This window comes from Leptonychotes weddellii, chromosome 2, assembly GCF_054177405.1.
Source record: "Leptonychotes weddellii isolate Sample4059 chromosome 2, ASM5417740v2, whole genome shotgun sequence".
In the NCBI taxonomy this organism is placed as follows: Eukaryota; Metazoa; Chordata; class Mammalia; order Carnivora; family Phocidae; genus Leptonychotes; species Leptonychotes weddellii.
This window is the reverse complement of record NC_138370.1, coordinates 16,988,291-17,012,016: the sequence shown is the minus strand read 5'-3', so window position 1 is coordinate 17,012,016 and position 23,726 is coordinate 16,988,291. Positions and strand designations below refer to the sequence as shown.

Sequence of the window (23,726 nt, the reverse complement as noted above, 5' to 3'; positions counted from 1 at the left end):
TTTTATTTGTCAGAGAGAGTGAGAGCACAAGCAGGGGAAGCGGCAGGCAGAGGGAGAAGCAGGCTCCCCGCTGAGCAGGGAGCCCAATGTGGGGCTTGATCTCAGGACCCCGGGATCATAACCTGAGCCGAAGGCAGATGCTTAACCGACTGAGCCACCCAGGTGTCCCTGTTGTATTTCTATAGTTAGTGAAGACCAGTTCGAGAAATGAAATGTCCTGATTTGGCACTTCTTTTTTTTTGGCTTACCTAACAAATTCCTGATGCTATTCACCACTTTGCAGGGGGAAGCAAGAATAGAGGGAGCAGAGGAGTATGGAGATTTTTCAGGACAGAGCAGTCATAGACAACTATTATAAATTAAGATTTACAAGGAACGTGCAACATACAAAATAACTCACCAACAAGGAAATCGTAATGGAAATGCTGACCTCACTCTGGTAACCTGAAGTGAGTGCTGATTCTGTGTCCCTGAGACACACATTGTGTAACATCTGTGATTTCAAAGACAACTGGAAGGAATACGCTTCTCTAGATCTAAGTCTCCAGGGGCAGCCCGCTCCCCACCCCTGATCCCACTCACTTCTCTCTTCCATTTCCTGATTTTTGCTCGTCCCTTCCGCCACTCCTCCTTTTTTCCCCAGCTTGTCATTTGTTAAGCCAGGGCTGGGGGCTGCTGTACCAGCTCTTCAGAGACAGGCAGTAACGCACAGTCCCTCAAGTAATGCTGGTTCCTCCCAAGGGTGACACTGCTTCCCTGGACCCTGGTTTTTATTTATTTTTATTTTTTATTTTTTTTTAAAGATTTTATTTATTTATTTGAGAGAGAGAGAATGAGAGACAGAGAGCATGAGAGGGAGGAGGGTCAGAGGGAGAAGCAGACTCCCCGCCGAGCAGGGAGCCCGATGCGGGACTCGATCCCGGGACTCCAGGATCACGACCTGAGCCAAAGGCAGTGGCTTAACTGACTGAGCCACCCAGGCGCCCCTGGACACTGGTTTTTAAAAAGCCATTGCTGTGTTTGCAACCTCTCCTCTGCCTCCATCAGGCAGTATCTGATGGTTAGGGAAGGCTGGGACTCCCGGATTTGTCCCATCCCTGAGGCTCTCTGTGCTTCGTGAGGTTGGGGGTCCGTGGATGACCAGCATTAGAGGTTGCTGTACCGTGAGGTGGAGGGAGCAGATGGGCAGCAACTAATCAAGAACGAAAAAGTGGGTGTTGCAGGTACTATGATCATTTATCTAAAAAGCCCCCAAATCAGTGGAAAGCTATGTGGACTAATACGAGGGTCACCATTAAGGTGATCAGATACCAACACACAAAAATTAATCATGCCTTAGGAAACCAGGCTTCGAGCTGTATTGGACTTGGAAAATGCTGTAAAAAAAATGCTTATTTTGATTGGCCAATAGTCCAGCAATTGTTGGAGGAAGAACGGAAAAGACCAAGGCAAACAGAGATTTTAGTAATAAAATTCCTTCTCACCCTAGAGAAGAAGAAAATGGGTTTTTATAGTGAAATACAACCCATAAAAAATACAATTTTGGCAGTTTTATTTTTCAAGTTCAGTCATCCTGAGATTGTCTCATTCAAGGATAATAAGCCTGTGATTAAGCAGCTACATGTCTTGGAAAAGCCCCTATATTTCTTGTAAATTTTGCTCCCATCCTAATAGAGTATTTGTTCCCTAGGGCTGTCATAATGAAGTAACGCAGACTCCTGGCTTAAGCAACAGAAATGTATTTTCCTCACAGCTCTGGAAGCTAGAAGTCTGAGATTAAGGCGTTGGCAGGGTTGGTTTCTTCTGAGCCTCTGTCCTGGGTTTGTAGGAGGTTGTCTTCTGATATCTTCATATGGTCTTCCCTCAGTGCCTGTGTCTATGTTTACTCTTAGCAGAGTACCAGTGATATTGGTTTAGGACTCACCCTAATGACCGCATTTTATTTTATTTTAAAGATTTTATTTATTTGAGAGAGAGAGAGTGAGCATGAGAGGGGGGAGGGGCAGAGGGGGAAGCAGGCTCCCCACTGAGCAGGAAGCCCTATGTGGGTCTCAATCCCAGGACTCCAGGATCATGACCTGAGCCAAAGGCAGTCGCTTAACCAACTGAGCCACCCAGGCACACTAATGACTGCATTTTAATTACCTCTTTAAAGACTGTATTTCCAAATACTGGAGGTTAGGACTTCAACATTTAAATTTAGGAAGGAGGAGGGCACACAGTTCAGCCTATTTACACAGACTTCAGGTAAGTTTAGATACCTAAATTTATCTAAAGTGTATGTGATGGAGAAGAGGCTGTGAAAGTGGAATTCCAAAATTATTTTTGATGTACCAGTTAACCAATTTGACAAGGTACTGGGGGAAAGTCATTCATAATAGCAAAACAAATAAACAAGCAAAAATAAGAAATAAGCCTTGCTTATTATTATTGCTTGTTGTTAACAAGCAAGACTTACATGGAAAAATATAACTATGTGATTATAACTAAATAAGCGTTAACTATGTAGTTACACACACACACACACACATTTAGGTAGCCAACATTTAGCAAAAGAGTATTTGATACAGTATATACCTGGGAATGCAGAATTCTACAACTGTTGTCCTAATACCAGCATTAACCAATTATAAAATATAATGGGGACATAAAAGTAGACTTGAGTAAGTTGAAAGCTAATATTATAACATTCCTGGGTGGGAAGTCTCAATATTGTAAATATGACCATTCTTCCCCCAAACATGAATTCAATGCAATCATCATCAAAACACAATAAAGTTTTTATGGAGATTGACAAGCTGATTCCAAACTTCATCTGGAAGAGAAAATGTACAATGATAATTAACAGAAGAACAATGAAGCGGGCCAAAACAAATGGCAAAACATGCTATAAATCAATACTGATTAAAACAGTCTGATATTTCTATAGGTATAAATAAAGAGATCAATAGAATAAAACAGAATGGACCCATGTACATATGTAATTTAATACACGAAAAGCCTATTTAAAAGATGGAAAAAGGACCAATCATTTAACAAATAATAATGTGACATTGACCATCCAATTGGAAACACATAAAATTAGATTTCTAACTTGTGATACTAAAAAAAAAAGAAAAGAAAAAATTATAGATGGGTTTAAAAGACCAAACTAGTTGGATAATTGGAGGCAGAAAAGACCTACCTCAGGAGATACAAAACCCAGAAGCCATGAAAGAAGTTACTGAAAATGTAATTGCCTAAACATTGGTTGTAATTGTTTGCAGAAAGGCACCATTAGCAAAACTAAAACACCAGAAAAGGATTAGAAGAAAATGTCTGCAATATGTATAACACCCCAAGAGCTTACGAACCAGAATATATTAAGATTCTACTATCGTAAGACAATAATAAAAATAACTCAATTTTCAAAAATAGGCAAATACAAGTGGCTAATAAAAACATGATAAAACGCTCATTCTCAATAGTAACAAAAGGAATGGGAATTAAAAGAGCATAATGAGGGGCGCCTGGGTGGTTCAGTTGGTTAAGCCTCTGCCCTCGGCTCAGGTCATGATCCCAGGGTCCTGGGATTGAGCCCCTCCGGCTCCTGGGCTCCCTGCTCAGTGGGGAGCCTGCTTCCCCTTCTCCCTCTGCCCTCCCACCCCCTCCCCTGCTCGTGCTCTCTCTCTCAAATAAATAATAAGTAAATAAAATCTTTTCTTTAAAAAAAGAGCATGAGACCCCTACCCCACCCCATCCCACCCCAGGTTGTAAATATTGACTAGCGTGACTGGGGGGAGAGGGGGCTGCTCCAAAGGAGAGCAGAATTGGCTGTCAACAGGGACAGCTTTGTAGGATTGGCAGCGTTCACCAAAAATATGAAATACCATGGACTTTGGCTGAATAATTTCACTTCTAGGTATCTATCTTATAGAATATTCATGAGCATCAAGATATTTGGATCACAATAGTTCCTGCAGTATTTTTTGTACAAGAGTTTTTTAAACAACCAAACTAGTTATCAACAGGATAACAGTGAAGTTATGGTGCATCTTGCCTCTGGAATACTTCATAGCTAGCAGGAAGGGTAGGGGACAAGAAAAGACGTTTTTATTATTTTTATCATTTTCTGTCCTATATAAGTCTGTGGAGGTTTTAAGTATCTTTAAGTGTGTTGAGTAATTTTGAAAAAAAATTTTCTTTAAATAAAACAGGTGGACAACTGAGTGCAGTTCTTAATGAAAGTTCTCTTCCTGTGTGGGGCCATCTGCTCGCTCTTCCTCGTCAACGAGCTGTAGGGGCTGGTGGAAAGAGCTCCTGAGTGAATCTGGACTCTTCTGGAGTCTGAGGCTTCCAGGGAATCCTCAACCTTCAACTGGATCAACAAGAAACGGTGATTACGCACTGCCTGGAACAGAGTAATTTCCTAACAAATTATTATTACTTTCCAGAAACTGGCGGTGGAATACAAAATTTAATAAGACACAATTCTTGCCTTCGAACTCATAGAATAGTGCAGGGGAAAGAAGCATAACCAGATTCACAGCTAAATTCTGCCTTTTGTTCTAAATGCTATGATAGAAGTTTTCATTACCAGAGAAGGGCTAAGCCCAGCTGGGAGGGGGCAAGATCTGAGCCAAGTCTTGGAGGGCAGGGGAGGCCAGGATCTGGGGTGTGGTGAGAGGGCAGGCGGGTGTATAACAGGGGAGGGGGCTATTTGGGGCAGAGGGAACCACAGGAGCAGTGGACCCACAATGATGGCTGGGGGTGGGCGAGGGCAGTGTGCTGTTAGTGTGGAGGGCATGACAGAGAGTGGCACCGAGAGAGACAGCTGGAGAGGCCAGCAGGGCCGTGAACTTGGGTGTCCCAGCCTTCCCAGAGGGCTTTTGAAGTTTCAATTGGGTTAGATTTTTAGAGTATCATTCGCACATAGATGTAATTGCTGGAATTGTTGGGGTGCAAGAAGGAGGGGCAGGGAGATCAACTAGGAGGCTGTGGAGCGAGGAATGACAGCAAAGAGGGGTGGCCTTGATGCAGTCAGCAGGTAGACCAGGCAGGGCCTGGAGACTGGGGAGTGGGGGAGAGGAGGTGTAGACTGAACCCAGGCTCGAACACTGGGTAAGAGTGAAGTTGTCAGCGTCATGGAGTCAGAATGAAAAGGGATCTCCGTGGGGGCAGACCGGGCAGATTTGGCACTCCTGTGTGTGCTTCCCAGAAGGAGACACATCCCATTATGGTGGTTCAAATGCTTGTCTTCACGCCGGGATCCACTCTGTAAAATAGCAATGAGGTCTCTGCCGTCATAATAGGACACACCTTGTAAACACATGTGGAAATAATCATCTAGTTCACTGCCTCTACCAAGGAGAGAGCCCAAATCTAGGAGGTGGAGGGAGTTGAGGGAGGAGTGGAGAGTTTGTGGCAGTGTCAGGACCTGAGCCCTGATCTCCCGTATTCCCAGGCAACTGTTCTCTCCACCGCCCCCAAGGAGCGAAGCGGGCCCCAGAGCTGGTGACAGTAGGTGGAATTCTTGCTTCCTCCGGCATGAAGAGGCGGGTGAGCACTGGTTTGTGCTGAACTTCATGCCTTCAGTGCTGAGGGAGAAGTCCCCTTCCTGTTATTTTGAATCAAGCTCACTTGAATGGTAACGTTTGAATGAAGTGGGCTAGAGGTCCAGGCCCTGCTCCTCACCTGGGGGAACATACCTGCAAGCTGCTTGGATCATAGGAGTCTGCAAGCTCGGAAACCTATGACCCTCTCTGCAGAGGGGCACATTAACGCTAAATCCTCCAACCCACCACAGCCTGCCTCCTGCACACCCCCCTCCCCCCGCTGTTGCTTCAGTCTCCTCCCCACACTACTCCCACAGCGAAGCTACCCCTCCAGCCTGGCCGGCCCGGCACTACCCAGCCAGGTCTTGCTTTGTGCCTTGGTCCACGCTCTCCTGACCATAGGCCAAGGCCCCTGCACTCCCTCCGCTGTTTGCCAAAGTCAAGCCCTAGCCGGTGAGTTCCCATCACTCCTCCAACCTGCACTGATTGCTCACCCCTCTGAACTTTGCCACTAGACCATGTAGCATTTAATGATCTGTTGGTTGGTTTGCAAAACTATTTCCTTTTCCTTTTAATCACCTCCTCAGCATGCTTTGAGAAGCTCACAGAAGGATCCATGGAGCACCAACGAACCTCTCTGGGTTTCCTAACCTGAAGGGGCTGGGGAAGAGTTTGCTAGAATTGAGGAGCCTCCTGAGAGAATATGGATAGTACATTTAAAAGAAGCCCAAGGTGCTGATTTTGAATCAGAAGGAAAGATGTGTTTGTTTGTTCGTTTTTTAAAGATTTTATTTATTTATTTGACTGAGAGCACAAGCTGGGAGAGCGGCAGGCAGAGGGAGAAGCAGGCTTCCTGCTGAGCAGGGAGCCCGCTGCAGGGCTCGATCCCAGGACCCCAGGATCATGACCCGAGCTGAAGGCAGACGCTTAACAGACTGAGTCCCCAGGTGCCCCAGAAAGATGTGTGTGTATGTGTTGGGGGGCCAGAGGCACTGATGCTGTTACTTGGAACTCTTTTCTGGCACAGTCCCTCCTGCACACCCAATTGAGTGTCGTGTAAGGCAATGGGACTTCTGAATAAAAAGGCCTGAGTCCTTTCTCCAAAACCTCTGCTGGAATACTGAGGAAGGAGCTGGCCTGCTGTGGATCCCTCTGATGGAAGGCCAGCTTCCGCATTTGGGAGCCCCAGGGTTCTAACATCTCCGAGGCCGGTGCCCAGCAGGAACAGGGCTGGGTGCAGAGCCCATCTCTGGCCAGACACAGAGCAACAGCAAAAACCGCTGAGGGCAATGGTCTTGTTAGTGCAAGTGGCGGACCTGGGAATAAACAGAAATATTTAGGGGGCACTTTTTACAGAGCATTCCAGCTCTGCCTGAGAGTGCTGGTGACATTTGGATAATTGTGGTTAAACATGACCCCATCGGCACCTGCAGGATTACACTGGGCCTCGTTGAAGTCCGTGAACTTGATGACACGCACAGGTGGAGAAATTCTAGGAATGACTGTTGTAATTGACATCTTGCCCTTAGCCCTTCCCCAATGCACACGAAAAAGCGCCTCTCTCCACTGCTCCGCCAGGGGGCAGGAGAGGTCACATTACACAGAATTTAAAAAAAAGAAAAGAAAAACTCAACTTTTCCCCCAAACTGGTTTCCACCTCAGGAAACAGAATCCTCCAGCTGTGGCGTCCCAGACGCCCGCCCCGACACGCCCCTCGCCCGCCGCCTCCCCCCTGCGCCCTTGCCCTGTGCCGTCGGGTGCTCCTCCGGCCGCGGTCCCAGCACCTCTGCCCGCGCGCCCTTTGCCCTGAAGATGAAGCTTTGGCTGCTGCTTGGTCTTCTGCTCGTGCACGAAGCGCTCGAGGAAGGTGAGTGACCCTGGGCGGGGACTACCCAGTTTGTGCCTTCATTTAGCCTCGATCCCCGACCGAGGCCCTCCCGCAGCCGACAGTCCTCCAGCCAGCTCTTTTTAGAACTTTTGACTTTCCAAGGCTTGGCTTTGGCCCTGCCCGGTGCACCTGCCTCTTCTGACCCCCTCTCCACCTCCCCGGAGCTCCCCTGGGAATAGTGGCCACTACCCCTTCCCTTAGGGTCCCCACTAGGACCGCCCCAGCGCTCCCCGAAAGCCCTTGGCGGGCAAATCGAGCATCCCCCGCCAGCGCCTGGTCCAGCCCCCAGTGTCAACGTGTCTTTCTGGGAGGTGGCGGCGGGAGCGCGCCTTCTCCCCGATCTCCGCTTCTGAGGGCGGTGCCACCCAGGCAAGGCAACTGCTGGATCTTTGGCAAAATTTGAAGTGTCGTCCTCCTAACTGCAGTCCTTGATTTATTTCGTATACGACCTTGGGCTTGGATCCTGCAAGATCTACCTAATCAAAAACCAGCAGCTGTTAACACTTCTTAACTGATTGGGAAAAGATGAAGAAAGTGCATTTTTGTACAGCATATGGGCTCCCTTGTGCCTCTTTATTTTTTTGAGTGTGTGCCTGTCCTGGGCTCAACTTGTTGTTTAGACTCACAACCAGAGTCAGGCTGTGTGTGTGTGTGTGTGTGTGTGTATTCTTGTTTCTATATCTATGTTTATATATGACTTTAGCATTTGTGTTGTTGGCCCCAGTATTCAAACAGTGTTATTTATTTGTACAGTACATTTGGCTCATGGGTACATCCTGGTATCCTGGAACCTTCCATGGAATTCCTCAGCTACAGACACGATTTTTTGCTTAGTTTTGCTTGAAAGCAGCTTTTGCTGTTATGCAATCTCACTCTGGAGCCACCTCAACCTGGCTCACATTTTATCCACTACTCAATCGTGAGCAGTTCCTGTATTTCCCCATGAAATGGAAGCATTTGCGCCCCAAAACCACAGTCTAGTTTGCAAAGTCCAAGATGGTCGTTGGGCTTGAACCTGAGGTGAGGACCCTCCAGCCCCAGAGACTTGCTGAATCAAGTGGAGGCAATGTTTCTGCACCAGGAGCTTCTGCTTGGCAGGAGGTCACACTGTAAAATGCACTATTAAAAGGCTCCTGGCAGGTCCTTGTATGTGACTGCTCAAGTGTCAGAAACGCAGAATCTGTTTTTTTTTTTTTTTTTTTAATAGGGCAGGAGATGGCCAGACAAAATAACTTCAAATAGCCCACTCACTTGGTTATACAGTTCACCCACGATGCCTCCCTCCCAGGGTCAGGAGGCAGGCTCACCCACTGCCTCCCAGATCCTTCCCAGCCAATACGTGTCCAGACTATGAAGATGATTACAAACATCTGCCTGAGTCAGTTAGCATCTGTTTAAGTCAAATGTAATTCATATAAACAATAAAACTTTACGAGCCAATCAGAGAAAGTTGAGCACAAAGGCTAGTTTAAAAGAAATAATCGATGTATTTTAGGTGTGTTACTGGTACTGTGGTTTTGTTTTTAAAAGTATACATAGACTAGTTATCAAGAAAATATTGATTCCATAATTAGAAAAGTAAATCTGCTTCATTAAGTTATGTAACTGTTTTCCTAAACCTGTTAAGAATGTCTTTGTGTTTTGTTTGTTGTTTGTTTTGTTTTGTTTTTTCTTTGTTGAGGATCATGTGGCTGGCTGGGCCAGGAACCCGCCAAAGAGAGAGGCGTATACAGAAGCCCTTCCAGCGCCAGCCTCTGATGGGCAGGTTGGAATATGCTGCATCCTGTCCATCCCAAAACACACACTGCAGACGCAAGGCCCGTGACTTGCCTTGTGCCTCTGCCTTTTGCTTTTCTGATCATTTCTAGAAAAGGTCTTCTAACGGTAGAAGGCTTCCCTGAAAGCACATATTGGTTCTACGTCTGCTCTCCCCCAGTGAAGGTTGCCTTGCCTAAATCGGGAAAGCTTTGTTTACATTTTTAGAAGTAGTGTTATTTCTTCTCGTGAAGAGTGGGAGCCCGAAGCGCGCACACAGCTCAGGTGGCAGGAAAGTGAGGCATGAGGACAGGTAATAAAGAGCCGGAGAGCCCCTTAGAGTCAGGCACGGCACACCAGCTTGTCAGCATTTGTATAGAATACGTGCCGCTGTGTTTCCTCATATGGTGGTGGTGTTTTTGCATAAAACATAAAATCACAAGCACTTACCGATATTTCATGTACATAAATATTTACATAAATACTTGGTTTGAATATATAATATTTAATTTAATAGATCCATAAAAATGGATTTGTTATTTGTTTTGTTGAATTTACCCCAGGCCTTTGTCAATGCTAATGTGATCTTCAGTCTCACGTGGGCTTATTTTGTATCCTGAGGAAGGTTCTCGCTCTGGGAGGACTGCCGAGAGTTGTTGTGATGTGCAGACAAAGCAGCCAGATTTTTAATGGAGGCAGGGAGGGAGACATGGCCCGTGATTCCTCAACCAGGACCCTAGTATTTTTGTGTCTCAATGTATTCCTTGGAAGAGGAGTATAAAAATTAGATATAACGAAAAAAGAATTGTAAAAATTCTCACCGTAATGTTTCCAAGCATGTGGGATCTTGGCCCATATGTTTGACATACAAAATAATCTCTGATCCTTAGAGCCCAAAACGAGAAAAGTCTGATGACAACAGAGAGACTGGGCAGTGTGCCACCCAGATGAGTGAGTCCTGAGGATTGATGCATCTCCCTGCACAGGGTTGAAAGGCCCTGACTCTGTGGTGCCCATAATCTAATGGGGAAGACAGAGAGTGGACAAACAAGAAAAGATAAAATATCAGGAAGGGCTAATCGGCATGAAGAATCAATAACCAGGATGTATTGGTTTCCTAGGCCTGCTGAAACAAAGTACCACAAAGCAGGTGGCTTAGGACAACAGAAGTTGAGTCTCAGCCAGTTCTAGAGCCTAGCAGTCAGAAATCCAGGTGTCCACAGGACCGTGCGGCCTCTGTGGCACTCGGTCTTCCTGCCTCTTCCTGGCTTTTGCTGGTGGCTGTCTGTCCTTCGTGCTCCCGGGCTTGTAGCTGAACCACCCAGATGGCTATCTCTGTTGCACGCGTGGTCTGCTCCTTATGTGTCTTTGACTTCACGTGGCATTTTCCTCTGTGTGTGTCTCCCTTTTTATTTTTTTAAGATTTATTTATTTATTAGAGCAGGTGGGTGGGGGAGGGGCAGAGGGCGAGAATCCTGAAGCAGCCCACTCCCCCTCCACTGAGCACGGGGCTCGATCTCATGACCCTGAGATCATGACCTGAGCCGAAATCAAGAGTCAGATGCTTAACCGACTGAGCCACCCAGGCACCCCATGTGTCTCTTTTTATAAGGACAGCAGTACATTGGATTGGAGCCCACCCTAATGACCTCATCTTAACTTGGTTACAACTGCCAAGATCCTATTTCCAAATAAGGTCACACCAGGGGGTACACCACATCAGGGGGTAGGACTTCATTGTGCCTTTTTGTGGGCACAAGTCAACATGTAACACAGAGTCTGAGGATGGAAGGGCCATGGAGGGAAGTGAAAGCATAGCTTGGACAGGAGAGTCAGGCCTGCCCAGAGAGAGGATGCACATGCAGCAGGTGTCAGGAAGAAGAGGCGCGCAGGCCAAGGACACGGGGGCCAGTGCGGCCTAAGAACCGATAGGTGGGAGACAGGAAATGGCAAAGCCTAGTAGGGCACAGGAAGACTCCGGACTTTATTCTAAATTAGATGGAAGTCACTGGAGGTTCTTGAGCAGAGGATTGCCCATGATGTGATCGAAGTTTTCAAAGGTAGGAGTGCTAGGGAGGAAGCTGGGAGTTTACAAAGGGAGCAGTTTTAATAGTTTATGTGCCAAGTGGCTTGGTCTAGCGTGGCCGCGGTGGATGTAGGCACTTCTCCCTACAGACTAGATTTGGCTTCTATGAAGCCGAAAAGATTTGCTGTTGGATTTGATGTGGCCTAGGAGAGAAAGGAAAGAACCATGTGTGACTCTGAGGTTTTTATCCTGAGCAGCTGGGTGAATAGAGTTGTCATATACTGGTAAAGGGACACTGGGGAAGGAGCCAGACTGAAGGGACCTCCAGAGGTCAGTTTGGACACGTTCAGTTTGAGATGCCTACTAGCTTTCCAAGTGGCAGCGCTGAGTAAGTGGAAGAATATTCCGATCTGGAGTTTAGAGGCAAAGTCAGGTGAGGACAAGGCAGCAGGTCTCGGCATATAAATGCTGCTGGTACCCAGGGGGATGTGTGAGGCCACTTAGAGATTGAGTGTCGTAAACGATTGAGGTGAGTTGCAAGGATTAAGCCCCTGGGACTCTGGTCAGGCAGGCAAGGAAGACAAGGAAGGGCTGCCAAACAGACTGAGAAGGAGTTGTCAGTGAGGTTGGTAACAACAAAAAATCAAAAACAAAGCGCTGTGTTTTAGGAGCCAGGCAAATAGAGTGCTTCGAGAAGAGAGTGATCATTTCACAATACACACAAATATCGAATCCTTATGTTGTACACCTGAAACTTATATATCAATTACATTTTTAAAAAAGAGAGCCATCAGCCCTGTTCTAATGAATATTGTAAAGAATGTTTCAAAGTAAGGTTTTTATTATTATTGAAATATAGTTAACATACAGTATTACATTGATGTCATGTGTACAACATAGTGATTCAACATTTATATCCATTATGAAATACTCACCACCATGACTGCAGTTACCATACAAAGTTATTTCAGTATTATTGACTATAGTCCCTATGCTGTACTTTACATCCCATGCCTTATTTATTTTGTACCTGGAAGTTCATACCTCATATTCGCCTTCACCTATTTTACCTGTTCCCTGGCCCCCTCCCCTGCTTTGGTAACCTGTAGACTATTTCTTATATCTATGAGTCTCCTTCTGTTTTGTTGTGTCTGTTCATTTGTTGTTTAGATTCTACATATAAGTGAAATAATACAGTGTTTGTCTAACTCTGTCTGACTTACTTAGCATAATACACCCTAGGTCCATCCATGTTGTCACAAATAGCAAAATTTCATTTTTTATGGTTGAGTACTATTCCATTGTTACATATAACACATATTTATCCCTTCATCTATCAAAGGACACTTAGGTTGCTTCCAAATCTTGACTGTTATAAATAATGCTGCAATGAATGTAGATGTGTATATATATTTTAGAATTAGTGTTTTAATTTTCTTCAGATAAATACTCAGAAGTGGAATTGTTGTATCATATGGTATTTCTATTTTAGATATTTTGAGGAAGCTTCATACTGTTTTCAATAGTGGCTGCACCCATTTTACATTCTTTTTTTTTTTTTTAAGTTTTTTTTTTTTTTTTTTTATTGAGAGAGACAGAGAGAGAGCATGAGAGAGAGGAGGGTCAGAGAGAGAAGCAGACCCCCTGCTGAGCAGGGAGCCCGATGCGGGACTTGATCCCGGGACTCCAGGATCATGACCTGAGCCGAAGGCAGTCGCTTAACCAACTGAGCCACCCAGGCGCCCCCCCATTTTACATTCTCACCAATAGTGCACGAGGGTTCCTTTTTCTCCACGTCCTCGTCAACACTTTTTTGTGTTGTTGATTTTAGCCATTCTGACAGGTGTGAGGTGATCTCTCACTGTGGGTTGTTTTTTTTTTTAATAAAACCTTTTTTTAAAGATTTTATTTATTTATTTGTCAGAGAGAGAGGGGAGACAGCGCAAGCAGGGGGAGTGGCAGGCAGAGGGAGAAGCAGGCTCCCCACTGAGCAAGGAGCCCGACGCGGGGCTTGATCCCAAGAACCTGGGATCATGACCTGAACCGAAGGCAGATGCTTACCCAGGCGTCCCTCACTGTGGTTTTGATTGGCATTTACCTGATGGTTAATGATGTTGAACAGCTTTTCGTGTGTTTGTCGGCCATCTGTATGTCATCTTTGGAAAAAATGTCTATTCAGGTTCTGTGCCCATTTTTTAATCAGACTGTTTTTTTGGTGTTGAGTTGTACAACATCTTTATGTATTTTGAATATTAATCTCTCATCAGATACATAATTTGCAAATATCTTCTCCTATTCAGCAGGTTGCCTTTTCCTTTTGTTGATGATTTCCTCTGCTGTGCAAACCTTTTCAGTTAGATGTAGTCTCAATTGTTTATCTTTCCTTTTGTTGCCTTTGCTTCTAGAGAGATCCAAAAAAATATTGCTAAGACCAATGTTTAAGAATTTACTGCCTGGGGCGCCTGGGTGGCTCAGTCGTTAAGCGTCTGCCTTCGGCTCAGGTCATGATCCCAAGGTCCTGGGATCGAGTCCCACATCGGGCTCCCTGCTCCGCGGGAAGCCTGCTTCTCCCTCTCCTACTCCCCCTGCTTGTGTTTCTGCTCTCACTATGTCTCTCTCTGTCAAATAAGTAAATAAAATCTTTAAAAAAAAAAAAAAAAGAATTTACTGCCTGTGTTTTCTTTTAGGAGTTTTATGGTTTCAAGTCTTACATTTAGGTCTTTTATCCATTCTGATTTTATATAATGATTTGTATATTGATTTGATTTTTGTATATGGTGTAAAACAGTGGTCTAATTTTATTCTTTTGCATGTAGCTCTCCGGTTTTCTCAACACCATTTCTTGAAGAGACTGTTTTTCTCCCCATTGTATATTCTTATCTCTTTTGTCATAGATTAATTGACCATATAAGGGTTTACTGCTGGATTCTCTATTCTGTTCCACTGATCTGTTTGTCTTATTTGTACCAGTACCACACTGTTTTGATTATTGTAGCTCTGTTGTGTACTTGAAATCTGGGAGCATGATACCTGAAGTTTTGTTTTTCTTTTTCAAGATTGCTTTGGCCTTCTAGGGTCTTTTGTGGTTCCATTCAAATTTTAGGATTATTTGTTCTAGTTTGGTGAAAAATGCATTGATATTTTGATAGGGATAGCACTGAATCTGTAAATTGCTTTGGGTAGTATAGACATTTTAATAATATTAATTCTTGTAATCCATGAGCATGGTATATCTTTCCATTTCTTTATGTCATCTTCATTTTCTTTCATCACTGTCACAGTTTTCAGAGTACATCTTTCACCTTTTTAGTTAAATTTATTCTTAAATATTTTATTCTTATTGAGGCAATTATAAGTGAGATTGTTTTCTTAATTTACATCCAGCTAGTTTATTAGTGTTATAGAGACACAACAGATTTCTGTATATTAGTGTTGTATGCTGCAACATTACTCAATTCATTTATCAATTCTAGTAGTTTTTTTGGTGGAGTCTTTAGGATTTTTACGATGTTTATATCTTCCAGCTGGATTGATGCTTTTATCAGTATGCAATACCCTTCTTTGCCATTTTTTACAGTCTTTGTTTTAAAGTCTCTTTTGTCTGGGAGTCCCTGGGTGGCTTAGTCACTTAAGCATCTGACTCTTGATTTTGGCTCGGTTCATCATCTCAGGGTGATGAGCATGGAGCCTGCTTGGGATTTTCTCTCTCCCTCTCCCTCTGCCCTCCCTTCCCCGCTCACACTCCCACTCTCTCAAATAAACAAACTCTTTTGTCTGATATAAATACTGCTATCCCAGGTCTTTTTTTTTTTTTTTTAATCTCCATTTGCATGGATAATCTTTTTCCATCCTTTCACTTTTGGTCTGTGTGTGTCTTTAGCTCTGAACTAAGTCTCTTATAGTCAGCATAGAGATGGGTCTTGTTTTTTAATATAATCACTTACCCTATGTCTTTTGACTGGAGCATTTATCAACATTTAAAGTAATTATTGACCTATATACTTACTGCCATTTTTTTCATTGTTTTCTGGTTGCTTTTATAGTTCTTTCTGTTCCCTTTTTCATCTCTTGCTTTCTTGAGAATTGATGACTTTCTTTAGTGCTATGTTTAGAAATCTCTCTCTCTCTCTTTTTTTTTTTTTTGTAAAACTTTTCTAGGTTTTTGATTTTGGTTACCATGAAATTTATATATAACATCCTATGTATATAGCAATCTATTTTAAGTTAACTGTTGCTTAAGTCTGAGCACATTCTAAAAGCAGTATGCTACATTTTTACCTTCCCCATGTTTTATGTATGTGACATCATATTACATTTTGTTTGTGTGTGTATCCACTAAATAATTATTGTAGATATAGTTGATTTTACTACTTTTGTCTTTTAACCTTCACACTAGCTTCATAAGTGGTTGGTCCACTCCCTTTATTCCATTTGCTTTTACTGGTGAGATTTTTTCTTTCATAATTTTCTTCCACTTATGGCTCTTATTTTTCCTCTTTAAAAAGTCCCTTTAACATTTCTTATAAGGCCAGTTTAGTGGTGATGAACCCTTTTAACTTTTGTTTGTCTGGGAAAATTTATCTTTCAATTTTGAATAATAATTTTGTGGGGTTGAACACTCTTGATTATAGTTTTTTTCCTTCAGCACTTAGAATATATTATACCACTCCCTTCTGGCCTGTGAGGTTTCTGCTCAAAAACCAGCTGATAGTCTTTTGGGTGTTCCCTTGTACACAACTAGTTGCTTTACTCTTGCTGCTTTCAAGATTCTCTCTATATATTTAATTTTTGACATTCAATTATAATGTGTCTTTGTATGGACATCTTTGGGTTCATCTTGTTTGGGGCTTTCTGTGCTTCTTGAACTTGGATGTCTGTTTCATTCCCCAGGTTGGGAATGTTTTCAGCCATTATTTTTCAAATAAATTTTCTTTCCTTTTCTCTCTATGCCTTCTGGCAACTCTATAATGCAAATGTTAGTATGTTTAACGTCCTAGAGGTTCCTTAAGCTATTCTTATTTTTTTAAATCTTGTGTGTTATTTCCAGTACCCTGTCTTCCAGATCACTGATCCATTTTTCTGCATTTTCTGCATTTCTGTTATTGATTCCCTTTAGTGTATTTTTTATTTCAGTTATTGTATTCTTCAACTCTGATTGGTTCTTTTTAATATTTTCTTTCTCTTTTTTGAAGTTCCCACTGTATTCATTCATTCTTTCTCCGAATCCAATGAGCATCTTTATGACCATGACTTTGACCTCTTTATCAGATAGATTGCTTATATCTCCATTTTGTTTAGTTCTATCTAAGGTTTTGTCTTGTTCTTTTGTTTGGAATATATTCCTCCGCCTCCTCATTCTCTCTCTGTGTTTGTTTCTATGTTTTAGGTAGATTAGCTACATCTTCCAGTCTTGAAGAACATGGTGCCATGTAAAGGGTGTCCAGTGGGGCCCAGAAGTGCTATCCTTCTTGGTCACCAGAATCAGACATTCCAGGGTCACCTCGTGTGGGCTGCAGGTGCCTTCCTGCTGTGGCTGGAACACAGCTGCTGTGGGCATACTTTTGGGTGAGGCTGGTCATGTGGGAGTCACTTTGGGGGTGCACTGGTCCTGGCAGAGACCACCGACCTGGTGCAGTTGGGCAGGAGCTGTCAAAGTAACATCTTTGTCCTGGAGTAGAAGTATTTATTCTTAGAAATTGCTATTTTAAGAAAATGATACTTTAAGAAATGGTAGGAGGATATTTTGGAGTGGGGTTCTCAAAGCGAGTAGGGAAAGGAAAGCCTCTCATCTTTACATTTTCATCTCCCAAGTGTCATTGCTTTCCCACCTTCTCAGCGTCACTCTTGGGGAAGTGCATGTATTCTTCTGGGGTGTTTCATGAGGAATCAAAAAATTCGAGTAGAGCATGTTCATCAGTTTATATAACTCAATGGGGAAGCCCTGAGCTACTCAGCAAATTTATAGTGTGGTTATTTTCATGTGACCCTCACGTCAGACCTTTATCCTTAACTGTCCATGGGGAAAAAAAGGCAAACAGCTACAGATCTTTATATTAATGACTATATTCATATCTAGTCCTCCTCTGAGCAGCTGTCAGCGATTCTGCTAGTGAATTTGTTTTTTTTCTTTTTTAACTCCTCCAACATAATTCTACAGAATTAGAGAGGTCAATAGGTCACCTTTATTTAAAGGTTTCATTGCAATCCTCAATTAGTACTGAAGGATTACAGTCCTTTGTCCTGCTTACTTCTTGTTTTATAACATTTATTCATTTATTTTGGAGACAGGCTTTTCAGTGTCTCTTCACTTAGGGATTCTAATGTATGCCTTGGAAAAGCAAAACCAGCCCTTCCAGGAAGTTTGTACTCTTCTTCCTGGAATCATGTTCTGTTTGATTTGGAAATTCTTGTCAAAGCCTGGGGCATATCACACAAAGAAACCATTTAGACAAGGGTGCTATGCATGAGGTTTGTGCAAAAGAAGAGGAAGAAGAAGGAGAAGGAGAGGAAGGGGGAGGAGAAGGGAGAGGAAGGGGGAGGAGGAGGGAGAGGAGGAGGAGGAGGAGGAGGAGGGGAGGAGGAAAGAAGGAAAGAAACTGTTACAACATGTCTTTAAGTGAATCAAAAGACAATAGCATGAACCAGAGAAGACTCTAGACCTGGCATCCAAGGGTCTGTTTCTTTGCCAGCTTCTTAGTGACTGGGGTGAGCTACTTGGCATCTGTGATCTCAGTTATTTCACCTGTAAATTAGGAAGAAGAATAACTGCTTTGTTTCCATTACAAATTTATCATGGAGATCACCATGAGACATTGTCACAAGACAACCACAAAATAGCAAGTAGCACTCAGCTAGCACTTATTTACTATGGGTCAGACACTATTCTCAGTATGTTAAACGTATTAACTCATTTAATCCCCACAACAATTGATGAGTTAGTCATTATTAACATATAATTCTCAATTTACAGATGAACAAACTGAGAGAGAGGATAGATAACTTCCCAGTGTCACACAGCTAGTAAGTGACAGCTAGGACCTGAAGTCAATAATGACATTTAATGATTTGTGAATTTTACCACCTACTTCTCTGTAAAATATACTACTATGCTATCGTCTCAAAAATGTAATGGTAATGGGCTTTCACTTTTATTTATCTATAATATGATTTTTTAGACCATAGAAAAATAATTTACATAGGTAGAAAAGTCATATTCTTTAAGAAGTTAGACATGGAATTTGGGAATCACTCAGTCCCAGGTCCGTCTGGATGCCTTATGGGGTCAGTAGGCTGGCTGTCATTTTTAATCAAACCATGGACCAATTCCATCAGTCAGGCAGCTGGACCAACTATACAGTTAGATCAGTTGATATATCTATTTGGTGAACAAGTCAGATTACTTTGCAGGGATAATACCACATTTGGATGCATGATATCCATAATTAGGTAATCTAATGTTCCTGAGTAACAGAGTCCCACAGTATCTGAGAGCTTAGAAGTCAAGTGAGTTGCACTGGTTGTCTAAATTCCATAGGATTTGCAGAAAGTTGTGGTCCTTTCTGATAGCTTGGATTCCTGTTACATGATAAAGAAAATACATCAAATTAGACTTCAACCCAGAAGTCCATGAATCCCATAGGCACAGTGTGATCAAAATACCTGTGGGACACAGATGATGGATGTCTAATGGTACACTTTAATTTTCTACCTTAAGTAAAGTACTGTGATTTTTCCTTTATTGCAAAACTGAAATTTATGTTCACAGTTGATGTTGCTGGATTAGCGTGCTCATGGTGATCCAGTATGTTCCCAGTGGTTACGGTGCTTCTCCTTCTAGAAGGCTGGGGAAATATGTGCATGTGTGCCACTGCCCACCCTCCTCTGTCATTAGAACTTTGGGGGTAAGTAAGCCAAATGTGCTGGATCAGGGGAAGACTTGGCAAACAGCAGGTTCAATAGCAGGCACTGGGGACTCGCCTTGGAGACTGGTGCTCAAGAACACAACTCTGCTCCCTGGAAGGACTGAAGAAGTTCAGCAGGGCCCATGACCCAGAGAAGCTAGAGTAGAGGAAGGATGGGAAATAACAAGAGACTCAGACCTATGGAAAGAAGGAGGGGTCTCAACTGGCCCTGAAGTCATGGAAAAGAACAGGGCTTAGGCACCAAGACATACAAGCCCAAAGAAGGCAGCATGCTGAGGAGTTGATGTTGATTGATACTGGGTTCAGAGTGGGATTGGTTCCAGAGTCTGGGCTCAGCTGAACTAAAAGTGGAATCTAAATGGCTCCTGTTTCAAAGGGCAAAGGGCAACATGCAAAGGAAGCCAAGTTTATCAACACAGTTGAGTCCAGATCAGCTGAATCTTTAGTACGTAAGAGTATGGCTCCATGAAATGCTCACAAACTGTGCACACGCCTGTAACTAGCCCAGATCAAGAGAGACTGTTCCTGGAAATTGCCCTCATGTACCCTCCTGGGCTCTCACCCCTTCAAGGAAAATTACTACCTGACTTCTAACCTCAGGGATTCAAACATGAAGTTTCTGAAAATTGAGTTTCTGATATTTACAAATCAGGAAATCTGCATTTCTGCCATCCTTTGAGGTATCAGATTCAGCAAGTGTGGGCATGTACTCTCTTAAACAGGGGTCTCCTGAAGCAGGAGGATCTGTCCCTTAGGGAGGGCATGGCCTCACCAGGCCCACTTGGCTTACCTTGTTTGGTCACCTGCCTGGCCCACTGGTATAAGAGCTTGCAACTCTTACCTTTTTTCTATTTCTTGATCCCAATTTCAATGTCTTCGTACTTTTGGCCACCCCAAGTCTTAAGTACACCAGGGTATTATTAGATAAATAAATACATCAAAAAGGAAAAGATTTTCTCCTGATTTATCACTTTTCCTGCAATTCCCTCAGTTGGCTCTGCAATTCCCTCAGTTGGCCAAGCTTTGTGTGGCTATCTATTCAAAATATATACAGGATATTTATCTATGTATAGTGAAATAAGCACTTGGAATAAGAGTCAGAAGACTTCAATTCTACTCTTACATTCTGCTCCTAACCAGCTGTGTGCAACTTAACTTTTCAGGGTCTCCTTAATTTTTTAAACCTATAACATGAGAATTTTACCTAAATGACTCTCAGGACCCTGTAAGTTGGGACATTTGGTAATTTTGTGGGTATATAGTGAGGTTGCCCTTGAGTTCATGCAGGCAGAAGGGCAAACTGAAACTGCATGGTTTTCTTCTTGTCCTTGCTGGGTGGACACAAGTCCAAGGCTGTGCAGGCATGTGGGACATTTGAGGTTTCTGGAGCCCAGAGGCATAACAAGGGAAGGGAAACAAGAGCCCTCCTCCCTGGATGCAGGCAATAAGGGGTGAACTGTCTATAGAGAAAGGAAAAACAGAAATAAAATGGACTCAAAGTAGGTCAGCTTTTTTATTATCACCCTTTGCCAGCAATTATCAACAGTGTTGGTGATCAAATAATCTTCACCCCAAAGTATTTTGTTGGCTAAGTTCTAAACCATTGCTACAGTTTCTGTTGAGCTTTTAATAACTTATGTGGAAGTTTTAAATGAGCACAGGTTTGGGGCCCCTGGGTGGCTCAGTTGGTTAAGTAGCCAACTGGATTTTGGCTCAGGTCATGATCAGGGTCGTGGGATGAGCCCCCTGTCAGGTTCCTTACTCAGCAGGGAGTCTGCTTGAGATTCTCTCTCTCCCTCTCCCTCTGCCCCTCCCCCGGCTCATGCACGTGCTCTCTCTCTAAAATAAATCTCTAAAAACTAAAACTAAAAAGTAAAAAATAAATGAGCACAGGTTTAGGACTTACTCCTTCCTAGGCTTTGTATTATATATGGACGTTGTCCACCCAGGTACACACAGACTCCACTGTGCACACTCATTTAGGAGAGAGTTCATAGTGGTTTGGACTCTTCTGAGTGTGCTTATGGTTCATTTTGTGTCTGCATTCCCTGGAGATGACATATTCCTGCATTTAAACAGTAAATTCAGAATGATCAATGAGAGCCCCAAGACCGCAAGGATGGGAAACAGCCTTGAGCGCCTTTGAAGGGCTTTGCCCTTCTCTGTGACCCCTTAGACATTGCGAGACAGGGTGAACTACAAGGAATAGTCTTGTTGTTTGGTAAGTGTGAGTTTTAGTTCATATGTGCAATATTTTGCTGAATTTGAATAAAATCTTTGAAACTGAAATATCTTCCCTCTCAGTGACTATTGTTTTACAACTAAGGAATAAACCAAGAAAATAATGATTATTCCTGAAAATAATTTTCATGTAGGAGAAGAGTTTCAAAAATTTGCCTGTTTTAGGTGTGGAATCCTCTGGTTCATTACTACTTGAGTGCATTGTTCTCTCCTCACGTTTGTACTAGTTACTGACCAACAGCCTCCCAAGAACAAGCGTCCAAAGGAGCCGGGAGAGAATAGAATCAAGCCTACCAACAAAAAGGTGAAACCCAAAATTCCTAAAATAAAGGACAGGGATGCAGCTGATGTCACACCAAAGACGCAGTCTATAATGATACATATGATGGATAAAGGCCGCTTCCAGAAACCTGCTGCGACCCTGAGTCTGACGGCGGGGCAAACTCTAGAGCTTCGATGTAAAGGGAACAAGATTGAATGGAGTTATCCCACCTATCTTGACACCTTTAAGGACTCTCGCCTCAGGTGAGCATTTATTTATTTATTTTTACTTGCGTTGGTCAAGGGTTTAGTGTTAAATATTGCATTGTTTCTGCCATCCACCACTTCACCCTAATAGCCTATAAAAAAATGAAAGCTCAATGAACAAAAGCCATAGATTTTATTTCTTTGTCCAGTTTTTTTTTTAAATTATTGCAAATACTATCCACATGGGTTAAAATGGTGAAATTTTATAGGAAGCCAAAAGACAAATAATTGAAACCATGATGCATAGATATTGAAGAATTCATACCGTAAAAATAATGAGCCCAATCACTGCTTTCTGTTATTTTTTTTATGTAATCATATTGAAAACCGAAATGACCTAACAGGAGATGCCTATAAGCACGTTGAGGAGAAGCCAACTTAAACTGATTTTGAACTTTTCAACTGCTTCTGGTTTGTGTTTACTTTCCTGAGTATGTGAGGTTCATGTTCAGAGCCTCAGCTGGTGAGAGGGCCACATTGGAATGAGTACCTTCTGGAGCCTGTGTTTCTTGCGCAGGAAAAGTGGTTAAGGTGATGTTTAGGAAAAGTGTTAAAAAGCAAGAACACGGGGGCACCTGGGTGGCTCAGTTGGTTAAGCGACTGCCTTCGGCTCAGGTCATGATCCTAGAGTCCCGGGGTCGGGTCCCACATCAGGCTCCCTGCTCAGCGGGGAGTCTGCTTCTCCCTCTGACCCTCCCCTCCTCATGCTCTCTCTCTCTCATTCTCTCTCTCTCTCTCAAAATAATAAATAAAATCTTTAAAAAAAAAAAAAAAACAAGAACACGGACCACACTTCAGTGGGTCCTGGGAGGACCCCGGGGCCTTAGGGGCTGGGGGTCCAGTGCATCTTTGCAGGGGGGTCCGCTGAAATCACTGGGTCTCCATTTTCTCATGCACAGAATGAAGGGAATCCAACTACATGATTTCTAAGATTCTTTCCAGCTTTTTCTTCATATGATTCAGGAAAAGGAATCCATGCAGGATATTGTCTGGAATGACTTGAATGGAGAAAGAATGAGCATCTCAGGCACCAAAAATTCTGTGTGTTCCTGACAGGTTCATTTTCCACACAAACTGCACCCCCGCACATCTTCCCTTCCCTCCAGGACACCGGCATGTACTCAGCGGCTGGGACACTCAACTGGGGAGCACCCTTGCCTCCCCCAGCCCTAACTCCCCTCATGCCCCCACATTCTCTTAATCCGTGAACCTGTCCAACCACAATGTGGCCACTCACCTCCAATCCACAGTAACCACACCCAGATGTCCTCCTGGGCTCCTTCTCACTGCCACTGGGCTGAGGTCTTAAAAATGTGGATCTGAACATGCCTTTCCCCTACTTAACGGGTAGGGCTCCACTGGGGATAAAGTCCAACATTTTCACCTGGCTGATGAGATCCTCCTTGAACTCAGAATCTCTCTAGCGTCACCTCTAATCTCTAGATTAGTATCTGCTTTCACTAGCCTGGGCTTCTGTAAGATCATCAAATGTGCCCTGCTCCCTCCGAGGCCCCTCTTCACCTGGCTAACTTCAGCCTGCATGTGGCTCTCTCAGGGAAGGCTGGGTCCCACCTCCTGGGGTTCGCTTTCCCATATCCCAGGGTGCATCCTCTTTTGATCTCTCTTTATGCTTATGTCTCCTTTTTTTTAATCTGTGTTTTTCACAGGGCTTAACTGAGTCCTTGGCATTTAGCTTTAGCTATTGGATGACTAGACAATCTTCTTCCCCTTCTTACACACATACACCTTAGAGAATAAATAAATCGAAATATATACAAGTAGTATCTCTCCATCTCTCTACCTCTTGTATTAAGACTCATATTTTATTCTGA

General features: G+C 43.3%; 1 protein-coding gene across 1 annotated transcript in view; it reads left to right on the top strand.

The window, feature by feature from the left end:
- Positions 1 to 7,197: 7,197 nt before the first annotated feature.
- The window catches only part of PDGFRL (platelet derived growth factor receptor like), a 62,565-nt gene continuing 46,036 nt past the window's right edge, over positions 7,198 to 23,726 (top strand). The window contains exons 1-2 of the mRNA XM_081808080.1: positions 7,198 to 7,401; positions 21,594 to 21,891. Of these exons, the coding sequence (XP_081664206.1) occupies positions 7,347 to 7,401; positions 21,594 to 21,891 (353 nt within the window). The 5' untranslated portion in view covers positions 7,198 to 7,346. The remainder of the gene's footprint in view (positions 7,402 to 21,593; positions 21,892 to 23,726) is intronic.